The sequence below is a fragment of the Halichoerus grypus genome, chromosome 11, assembly GCF_964656455.1.
Source record: "Halichoerus grypus chromosome 11, mHalGry1.hap1.1, whole genome shotgun sequence".
Taxonomy (NCBI): Eukaryota; Metazoa; Chordata; class Mammalia; order Carnivora; family Phocidae; genus Halichoerus; species Halichoerus grypus.
In genome coordinates this window covers 92,357,402-92,369,226 of record NC_135722.1, presented here as the reverse complement: position 1 = coordinate 92,369,226, position 11,825 = coordinate 92,357,402, and the positions used below count along the sequence as shown (strand labels likewise).

Sequence of the window (11,825 nt, the reverse complement as noted above, 5' to 3'; positions counted from 1 at the left end):
ATTTCTCAGTCAGCATTTATAAGTTTGTGAGACAGAAAAAGAACCGACCTGCGAACCAGAAGACCTGGATTCTACTTTTGGTTCTGCCAAAGAAATGTCTCAGTCCAGGTTCTTAGTTGATAAATCTGGCCCTTCAACAGAAGGTGAAGAAATAAGAAGAGAGAAGAGATACAGCACTGGCTGGCATTACATTTTGATACATTGTAGGCAAACTGTTAGGGTAAAATTCAACCATTGTAACTTTACAACTGTTTATTATCTTTTAGTATTGTCATGTGTTTCTTTGCAGTGACAAGTGGTAAAATGATTGAAACAATGTGTGTGTATTTAAAGAACATAAGAGTGGAGGTTTTAAAACATATGCCTATTTCAGCACTTGCCTGCCAAAGGGGGAGTTCAGGGAAGAAAATGAGGGTGTTTCCATTTAAGAAGCTTCCTTCCTTCCTTCCTTCCTTTCTTCCTTCCTTCCTTCCCTCCCTCCCTCCCTCCCTCCTTCCTTCTTTCCCTCCTCCCCTCCCCTCCCCTCCTTTCTTTTCTTTCTTTCTTTCTTTCTTTCTTTCTTTCTTTCTTTCTTTCTTTCTTTCTTTCTTTCTTTTTCTTTCTTCTTTCTTTCTTTCTTTCTTCTTTCTTTCTTTCTTTTCTTTCTTTCTTTCTTTCCTTTTGTTTTAGTACATTATTTATTCTCTGCTTCCTTCCAAAAAGGATTTAAAGTGGCTTGCAAGAAAAGCCACAAACAACTGGTAGGTGAAATATACAAAGAAAAAAAATCAAGAAGATTTTTAATTTAAAATTTAAATACAAAAATTTAACATTGTTTCTATAAATAAAATTTATTTTTTTCCTTAGCATTATGGAACATAGAAATTAAAAGAGTCAAAATAAATTACATTGATCTTATTATGAGAAAAGAAGAAATATGTTCTTTTCAATGGAGAGGGAAATTTATTTAAATATTTATTTAAATATTTTTTATCTATTTATTTGAGAGAGAGAGAGAGAGAGCATGAGCAGGTGGAGGGACAAAGGGAGAAGGAGAGAGAACCTTAAGTAGGCTCCATGCCCAGCACAGAGCCCAACACTGGTCCATCCCAGGACCCTGAGATCATGATGTGAGCTGGAATCAAGAGCCTGTGGCTTAACCGACTAAGTCACCTAGGTGCCCTGGAGAGGGAAATTTATTACTGCTACTTGAATTTGAGTGAAAATTATAACATGGGCTTTCTATAACAGACAAAGATAAATCAGTGTTCCTTGTTTTGGAAAAACATGTAGTAACATATTTAAACTTGATTGGGTTGTTTGTTTTTTACTATCTTTTACAAAACTAAAGCTGATTCTTTTAGGAGCTAATAAAAAAATGATTCAAGTTCATAGCCTTCCAGGCAGCTAATAATGCAAGAAGAATATTTAGATTGTGGAGGAATGTGCACACTAGAAAAATCTTTAAACCACAGTTGACCATGCACGAGAAAGATCTTACTTTAAATGTTACTTAATTTAGTTTGAGTTTTGGTGTTGATTGGCAGAAAATTGGAGATTATACTCTACAAAAAGGAAGGATATTGAGTTCTGGTATTCTATATTAATCTGGGCTTTTTTGAATTTTTTTCCATCCTCCTTTCTCTCTAGATTTTTGTGAATGTGCTTTTAACTGAGATTATGAGAAAGAAAATATGTTCTCCTAACTTTCAGAGATTTAAACAACTAAGAAACGTTTTAGGGAGGATGGTGGTTCTGGAAGAGAATTCCATGCAGCATAAGAATCAGTTCACAGTCTGCTAAGTGAGTCTATTAATTATCTTTCATTATAAAACAGCGGGAAACAGGAAAACAGACATATATTTTTAAACTTAGTGAGGTTAAGTGGTAGATCGATTCAGCATACATTTCATTTCAATATCTTGGAAGCTGCAAACGAGGATTTGTCCTAAGAAATGGAGACTCAAACTTTGCCTAGCAAAGCTTTAGGTTTTCTCACTTATTCTCCACAGCAAAGCCTCTCTTATGAAATGCACTTCGCAGGGCTGATTTTACATCCTTATCCCTCAGGCTGTAGATTAGTGGGTTCAGCATGGGGGTGACAAGATTATTCAACATCTGAATTACCACACCGAGCAAGGCACTGGGGTTGGGTTAGAGATAGATGATGATTACCGGCCCAAAAGCACAAAGAATTGCAGTGATATGGGCATTGCAGGTGGAGAAGGCTCGCTGCCTGCCCTCTGCTGAGCGAATTTTTTTTTTTAATTTTTTTATTGTTATGTTAATCCCCATACATTACATCATTAGTTTTAGATATAATGTTCCATGATTCATTGTTTGTGCATAACACCCAGTGCTCCATGCAGAACGTGCCCTCCCCAATACCCATCACCAGGCTAACCCATCCTCCCACCCCCCTCCCCTCTGCTGAGCGAATTTTTGATATGGAGATCCCAATGCGAGTGTAGGAAACAAGGATGAGAGAAAAGCAAATGAGACACAAAAGACCAACATTTGTAAAACCTACCCTCTGGGCTAGAGATGTGTCACCACAGGCTAGAGATAATATAGCAGGTATGTCACAGAAGTAGTAGTCCACCTCATTAGAGGCACAGTAGGACAACTGGAAGGTGAGGGAGGTTAGAATAATGGCGTGAACACAGCCACCCATCCAGGTCCCTGTGGCTAAGATGGCACAGACCCTGTGGTTCATGATGACCATGTATCTCGAAGGATAACATATGGCGACAAAGCGGTCATAGGCCATCACTATGTACAGGAAGCACTCAGTGCAGCCCAGGAAATGGTAGAAGAAGAGCTGGGATATGCAGCCCTGAAAAGAGATACCTTGACTCTGCCCTGAAAGGTATAACAGGATCTTGGGAACAGTTGTTGAAGAGAAACCCAGGTCAAACATGGAGAGGTTTCCCAAGAAAAAATACATAGGGGTGTGCAGCCGAGAGGAGGAGAGGATAGCTGTAAGGATGAGCACATTTCCCAAGAGGTACATAAATAGAATGAGGAGAACAGGAAGAAGAGGACAGTCTCTAGGCCCTCTGTCTCAGGGATTCCCAGCAGGATGAATTCAGTCACCATTGTGTGATTTCTCATTTTTATGGAAGAATCAACTCTTGGGTGTCTGTGGAAAGAAATCTGTGGTTAAATTTAATATGTATGTAAATTAACTGTGTTTAAGCCAATGTAATGGAAAAGGAGCCAGATGATCTAGATGTTTACAGAGTAGTGCTTCCTGATAGAATTGTCTTCATCTGCTTGCTTCTCTCCATACTGGGTATCACTCTGCAGGTGAGTTTCTCTTTACAGATGCCCCTTATTACCATCTCACCAAGAAGCCCTACCTGACCAGTCTCCTATCTTGCATTCTTCATGTACACTACCAAATTGCATTGATTCCTTAGTGCTGCTTTGTGATTCTAAAAGGATAAATATGAAGACTCAATGTCTTTGTTACAAACAAGGTCCCATCTAAGTTTCTTATATTCATCTAAGACAATTTAGTCACATTAACTCTCCAAAAACCATTATGACCCTATAAGCCATACGTACAGAAGATATAGAATCTTTCCCACCTTGTCTCCCTAGGGACGAGGTCAATAGTGGGAAACTATCCAAAAGAAGGGTCTCAGATAGCTCTTCATGAACACAAGACTACATTAACAGGGTCCATATGCTCCAGATTTTAGTGCATGTGAGTAACCAGTAGTTTCCATTTTCCTAAATTTGGCACAATGAGTAACTGGTAGTCTCCATTTCAGTCTCCAGAGTCTATAATTGTCTAACCAGACCCAAGCTAAGTACTAGCCTAATCTTATGGCAGCAGAAGGCACAAGGGTAGTAGAGGCTCCTGTCCAATTTCCATATTTTAAAAAATTCTGGTATCTTTTTCAGCTTGTTTTAACTTTTTAAATACAGTGAGATCCTTAAATTATAGATCAACTCCTGAATGCTATTGCCTAAGCCCATTATCTACCCATCTATCAATCAATCTATCTATCTACTTTTTAATTTTTTTGGTGATTATGAGGGAAGTGAGAGCCAAAATAAGAGAAGCGAAGGGCAAACTTTGGACACTTACATGGCAAACAGGGGATGTAACTGGTAACTGTAACTGCTGGTGCTATTCAATGCTGCTTTCCTTTCCTTCTCCAGTGAAGGAAGAAGCCCTCCTCTGCTAAATCCCCATTGGCTTATAGTCTGCAGGTGGATATCCTGAATTCTTCTCTTTTCAGTCACTTTCAAATAGAATGTCATAAATCTAAATGCTCTTTAACTCCCTCACAGACTCCTCTCTGATTCCAGGAACCGCAATCATTCCCAAATGCAGAAGATTTTAAATAACTTTCTCTTCCTTTGGGTATTAATCCCCCAAGTCAGGGACCCTATTGAGCAAGAAAGCAATTAGCAAATTAGACTAATTGGACCTTAGAAATGAGGGGGGCGTGCAGGGAAGAAAAGTGATGAAATGTTTTATGATTTGTGTGGTAAAATATACTTCAGTGGAATAATAATTTTAAAAAATTCCTTTGGTACATATATCACACATTTTGTATGTATATTTGTGTATTTACTACTCTTTATGTGTATGCATTATTTTAATAAACAAATTATGTTATTTTACTGCACTGTATGATAGGATTGACTTCTTGCAAGCAACAGTAACTGGGGTAACCCAGAGAATTAAATAAATGAGTGGAAAACCAGTCTCATGGAAGTGTGGGAACTCGGGCAGCCCTAGGGCCCTCAGCAGTAGGAATTTATGGAGTAGCCCCTGAGCACCACCACCAGATGATTCAGCCTCAGCTGCCTTTTGCTTCCACGTGCCTCAGCTCCAGATTCAAATCTGATTTCCTTGGCTGGGTCACACGCCTACCTCTGTGGCCAGGGTACAGTGGAATGGAGATGAGCAGCTCTCCAAAAGATAATGGAAAGGCTTATTGCCAGGAAAAAGAGAGAAGAAGCATGCTAAGAGGCCAAGAGAAAGCTTAGCTATCACTCGAAGCATCTGTCTTACTTATCACTTGGCATCTGTTCAAGCTCCCAAGTTAAATGCCTCATATACTCTAGAAGTATTTTTTTGGGCAAGGGATGGCTTACCAAATTCCTCATTAAATACATTCATTCACTTGCTTATTTGTGCATACATGGATTCATTTGTTCCAACAAATACCAGTTATGACAGGCAGGGCATCGATTATTTGCCAGGAGAAGCAGAGCAATCAGGGAAGGGGTGGTCAGACATAGTGAGAGGCAAAGAGTTTCTTATAGTCTTATTTTAACCTCATAAAACTCTGATGAAGTCTCCAGATGAGGAAAAATAGGATCAAAGAACAAATCATGGAGCTTACTCTGAAAGGAACTGGGATTTGGCCTATCCTTTAGGATTTTTCGCCATACAGTTTCTGATCGTCAAGACTCAGTGTTTAAGGAGTGTTTAGGGGGTCTTGGGTGGCTCAGTCGGTTGAACGTCTGACTCTTGATTTCGGCTCAGGGTCATGGGATTGAGCCCCCAGTCGGGCTCCATGTTCAGCGTGGAGTCTGCATGAGATTCTCTCTCCCCTCTCCCTCTGTCCCTCATCCACACCCTTCCCCACTGCTCATGCACATGCTCTCTAAATAAATGAATGAATGAATGAATGAATGAATGAATAAATAAATAAATAAATCTTTGGGGCTCCTCTATGGCTCTGTAAGTTAAGCTTCTGCCTTTGGCTCAGGTCATGATCTCTGGGTCCTGGGATTGAGCCCCGTGTCGGGCTCCCTGCTCAGTGGGGAGTCTGCTTCTCCTCCTCCTTCTGCCCCTTCCCCTGCTTGTGCTCTCTCACTGTCTCTCAAATAATTTTTTTTTAAAAAGGAGTGTTTAGGTAGGTACACTATTCCAAATAGCTCTGGAATTTTGTTATGTAAGTAAACAATGTTTTTGTTGCACATCTAACTAATGATAAAAGGATATAAAAGTTAACAATTCTATCATCCTATATATTTCTGATTGTCTTTAATGTTTTGAGGCATGATGACTGACTTGAAAAAATAGTCAGTACAAATAGAAAAGATGGTAAATACGTTTTTGAGTAGGAAGTAAAATACCATTAAATTTACCTTGGTCTGGTAACAATTTATTCAGGAAAGACATATGTCATGGACTATCTTAGATGTCCAAACTGAACATTTAGAATCAAGGTGATTGTGTGCTAAATTAATATCATGGGCACGTGACAATACAAATCGTCTACATTCCCAAAAGGTCAGCTGCTTTCAGTGATGATACTTATTATAGAATAGTGATCAAATCTCAATAGGGCAGACTTCAATAGAATAACTCAGAAAGTTTTCTTATTTTTGTTTACACTTTCCTCCAGAAAGTGTAAAATATTCCAGAATTATCATAAGCAACAAAAGTATAATTGCAAGTCGTATTTTGTCTGCAGTTTCAATTTGGTTTTTATAATAATAAATTGCTATTTAAGTCACTCAGGTGGTTGTATTTTGTGTAGGAATAAATAATTGAAACATTAATCCTTGGCCTTGAGGCTGAACCTGTAAAGGCAGATTTCATTCATTCTTTGTTTGTTTTGTTTTTTGTTTTTTCAATTTTTATTTACATTCCAGTTAGTTAACATACAGTGTAGTATTAGTTTCAGGTGTACAATTTAATAATTCGACACTTCCCTACATCACCCTGTGCTCATCACAACAAGTGCCCTCCTTAATCCCCATCACATTTTAATCCATCCCACCACCCACCTCCCTCTGGTCACATTATTCTCTATAATTAATGTTTTCTGTTTCTTTGTCTCTGTCTCTCTTATTTTTTCCTTTTGCTTGTTTGTTTGGTTTCTTGAATTCCACATATGAGGGAAATCATATGGTATTTGTCTTTCTCTGACTTATTTCATTTAGTGTTATACTCTCTAGCTCCATCCATGTCTTTGCAAATGGCAAGACTTCATTCTTTTTTATGGTTGAATAATATTCATATGTGTGTGTGTGTGTGTGTGTGTGTGTGTATAGTTTCTTTATCCATTCATCAAAGGATGGAAACATGGGCTGCTTCCATATCTTAGCTTTTGTAAATAATGCTGCTATGAACATAGGGGTCATTCATTGTTTTTTTTAAAAAAAATCTTTACTGAGCTGTAATTGACAAAAATTGTATATGTTTAATTTATACAACTGGATGTTTTGATGTATGTATACACTGTAAAGTGATCACCACAATCAAGCTAATTATCATATCCATCACCTCACAAAATAACTTTCTCTTTTCTTTTTTCTTTTCTTTTCTTTTCTTTCTTCCCATGTGTATGGTAAGAGCATTTAAGACCTACATATTAGCAAATTTCAAATATTCAATACAGCATTGTTAACTCTAGTCACTGTGCTGTACAATACACTTTTAGAACTTATTCATCTTGCATAACTAAAACCTTGTCCCCCAAGTTATGTGTTAAATGTAGACTCTATGTGTGTCTTGAATATATCAAATATTTATATTTAATGACATTAACCTTTTAAATTAATGATTTTATTTATGTTTTACTCAGCAAAGCTATGTACTCAAGCCTTTTACTTTCTTCAACAGATGAAGAGCACATTAAAGAAATGATCATACAAAAAAGCATTTCACCCTTTAGGAAATTTAATTTATTAAAGACTAACATTTACTCAGAAAGTCTTGCAATGTACACAGCACTGTGTTTGATAGTAAAGGTCATACATAAAAGTGAATGATAGAATGATGCTCTTGATCTAGGTTCTCAATATGGGACAGTGAAAGGGTGAAGAGTAAGGAGGCCTATTGGGGAAAAAAAGCCATTCTCCCTTTCTCTCCTTGTTTCAGTGTTCTTTCCTGTGACTAGGTGGATAAATCAGGCAGCTCCTGTATTATAGGTCCTGCTGTCTCTAATTCAATCAGGAAAGAGGAAGAGTCTCCACTTGGACTCAGTTTAAGCCACATTTTCCACTCAACTTAGCAGAGAACACTGTGATGGGGAATACTGAGATTTTGCTGGTCTTTTAGTCCTCAGTTTGCTGGTGAATGCTGTTTTCATTTTTTATGAGTTAGAACCTAGGAGTTGGGTAGAAGTCTAAGTACTAGCCTATTACAAGTCATTCTAATAGGGCATGAGAGCAATCCCAATAAAGAAAAGTCATAAGATTGCTAGCAAACGCTTGAGGTAGGTAACCATGAATTTATAGTATTGCTAAACTGCCTGGTTTGTGATTTTTCTCTAAGAAAGCCTCATGGGATGGGTTCAGGAATAGAGCAAGCAGGTGGGATCACTGAAGACTAGGTAGGAAGTACATGATGGAGGGAAGGATTTAAGTACTTTGGAACAGTTATAATAATAGTAAAAAATCTAAACTAAATAAGAAGCTAAGATAAGAAAGAGTTGACAGGAAGAAAGAAAGCGACGTAAACAAATTAGAAGTTTCAAGGAAGTCATTTATTCATTCTTGAAAAATTTAGTAGCAACTGTAGTGATGTGCTAAAACTGTTATGTTCTGGGGCGCCTTGATAGCTCAATTGGTTAAGCATCTCACTTTGGCTCAGGTTGTGATCCCAGGGTCCTGGGATGGAGTCTCACATTGGGCTCCCTGCTCGGCAGGGAGTCTGCTTGTCCCTCTGCCCCTCCCCCACTCATGTTTTTTTTTCTCTCTCTCTCTCTCAAATAGAAAAATAAAAAATAAATAAAAAATAAAACTGCTATGTTCTGATGAACGGGGATTATCCTTGGTCTCTGCCCTCAAAGAGCTGACAGTCTAGTAAAAGAAGAAAGACATTAATCAAATAATCATACATCTGACTTATAATTATTTAATGTGGCAAATGCTAGGAAGAAAAGTTCAACGGATTGAAAAGTTATAATGGGAGAGTATTTTTGTTTGCTCATGTTTCTCCTTCCTGTCAGTAAACATATGTGCACATTACGAATTATAGTTACGTGGTGTTCCCTGAAGGTCAGGGAGGACTTCCCTGGGAAAATGTAATCCGATTGGAGACCTGAAGAGTGAGTAAGGGTGCAGGAAAGGAAAAGCACAGCACATTTTAGGTGGGGGCAAACATGTGCAAACACTTTGAAAGGGAGCACAGCCCACTTGAAGGACCCAAGGAAAGAGAGGAAAAGAATTGAGAGATCAGGCTTGAGAGGCTGAATGGGAAATGATTATTCAGAGCTCAGCTGATCACTGTAAAGGGATGGATGGTTTCTCTGTGAGGAGCTTTAAGAAATGCTAAGAAGGCTTTCAGCAGCACTGCATTCTAGTGTATTATGGGAGTGAGGGAATACGAAAAGATAATCATAGCTGTGGGAGGGAGCTAGAATACACAGAGGGCAATAAATAAAGAAGATCTTTGCACTACAGAATTTGAGATACTTATTCAGGAAAAAAGCAGAAAAGACAGTCACTAAGTCAGAGAGATGCTACTGAGAATGTAGGTAGATTAATGCCCTGTTTTAGCCTAATCTGATGACACCAGAACAGAACTTCAATTTTTGCTCTTTGAGTTTCCGTACCAGAACATACACTGAGAACCAGACTTTGATTCTGATAATCAGGTAAAGCCCCCACAAAGGTATCTTCTGGGAACACTCAGAAGACTAGAGCCAACTGAGGATAGAAACTAATGAGGATGAGAAAAACAGAACCACACTCTGTGGGATTAAGACATTTTATTACAAACTATTACACAATTTATAAACAACATAATACACACTACACCATTGGTTTTAGAAATGATTGTCCAGTTTTTCCTCCAAAGTAATTGTTCTTTTTTTCCCTTAAAACTTTCTGGTTTGCCGCTCTTGGTCCCATAATGAGATGTCTATTTTCTTTTTTCTCTTGAAAATAGCTCTTTTGCCCTATGACCCAGTAATTGCACTACTGGGTATTAACTTGAAGATACAGATGTAATGAAAAGAAAGGGCACATGCACCCCAATGTTCATAGCAGCAACGTCCACAATAGCCAAACTGTAGAAGGAGCCATGATGCCCTTCAACAGATGAATGGATAAAGACAATGTGGTTCATATATACAATGGAATATTATTCAGCCATCAGAAAGGATGAATACCTACTATTTACATTGACGTGGATAGAACTCGAGGGTATTATGCTAAGTGAAATAAGTCAATCAGAGAAAGACAGTTATCATATGGTTTCACTTATACGTGGAACATAAGAAATAGCACAGAGGATCATGGAGGAAGGGAGGAAAAACTGAATGTGAAGAAATCAGAGAGGGAGATAAACCATGAGAGACTCTTAACTCTGGGAAACAAACTGAGGATTGCGGAAGGGGAGGGGAGTGGGGGGATGGGGTAACAGGGTGATAGGTACTAAGCAGGGCAGGTGTTGTGATGAGCACTGGGTGGTATATGAAACTAATGAATCAATGAACACTACATCAAAAACTAATGATGTACTATATGTTGGCTAATTGAATTTAAATTAAAAAAGAAAGAAAATAGTGCTTTTAAAAATTAAATGTTACAATCTCATTGCAAAATCGTAAGAGTAAAGCAGAACCATGGAGAAGAAAGTAGAAATCACCCCAGATTGGATTACCCATTTTTAATATTTCGGCGAACAATCCTTCAACCATCCATTTATACACAGATACATTTATATGAAGATAAAAAATAAGGCTGAAGTATTCACCGTCTTTTTGTTGCTTCACCTGCTATAGGAATTTTGTCTTTGACTGTCTTATTCCCTGGGCCTTTGTTTTATAGAATCAGTGTATTGGGTAAGGAGAAGGAAAGATTCCTGAATAATAGAAAAGGCCAGAGTAAATTGTGGAAAATAAAATGAAGAGTTACAGTTGGTTAAGAGAAGGGATTTTTGAAGGGCTTGAAGACAGGAATAAGAAATAATGTGGGATAGCTCTCATACATCAAAGGTAGTAAAAAGAAAAAAGCTGGAATAAGATTTTTGGGCTGTGTGTGTAGAAGGTCAAACATTTATTTTCAAAGTTTCAGCAAAATTGCTAGATTATGTACAACTGCATGAGGACGTGAGCTAGAATCCTAGTTCTATCTACAAGCAAGCTGTGTGACTTAGGGAAATTTACCTGATATCCCTAAACTTTGTTTCACCTTCTGTAAAATGATCTCAGCATTCTTACATAGATAAATTAGATAATATACATAAATCAATTGCACAGTGCTGGTTAAGGAGTAAGGACTCAGTGAATGGTAACCCCAGGCAGATCACCTGAAGTCCACCTTAGGCTACATTCTTCTCTACCCACACCACACTGAGGTATTTAACAATTAAACTGCGATCTGAGAGGGTTCAATGATATATGTAGTTACAAGACAAGGGAGAGAACTAGCAAACTCAAAAACCACAGGATATGTGAAAACTGGATAAGCAGGTTTATTTTTAAGTTGTGGTAAATTACACATAGCATAAAATTTACTATCTTTACCATTTTTAAAAGATTTATTTATTTGAGAGAGAGAGAGCATGTGTGAGCAAGGGGAGGAGCAGAAGGGGAGGGAGAGAGAATCTCCAGCAGATTCTGTGCTGAGCATGGAGCCTGATGAGGGGGTCAATCTAATGACCCTGGGATCATGACCTGAGCTGAAACCAAGAGTCAATGCTTAACCGATCGACCCATGCAGGTGGTCCTATCTTTACCATTTTTAAGTGTACAGTTCAGTAGTGTTAAGTATATTTGTACTGTTGTGCAATGAATCTCCAGAACTTTTTGCAAAACTTGTTGTGATACTGCAACTCTATATCCATTAAACAACTACCCATTTTCCCCTCTCCCAGCCCTTGGCAACCACCATTCTATTTTCTTTTTCTATCAATT

General features: G+C 38.1%; 1 protein-coding gene across 1 annotated transcript; it reads right to left on the bottom strand.

The window, feature by feature from the left end:
• Window positions 1–1,974: 1,974 nt before the first annotated feature.
• LOC118529042 (putative olfactory receptor 10D4) lies at window positions 1,975–3,093 on the bottom strand. The gene is given in 3 exon segments (XM_036081758.1): window positions 1,975–2,211; window positions 2,396–2,988; window positions 2,991–3,093. Coding segments are annotated over 3 exon segments (933 nt in total).
• Between the last annotated feature and the right edge of the window lie 8,732 nt (window positions 3,094–11,825).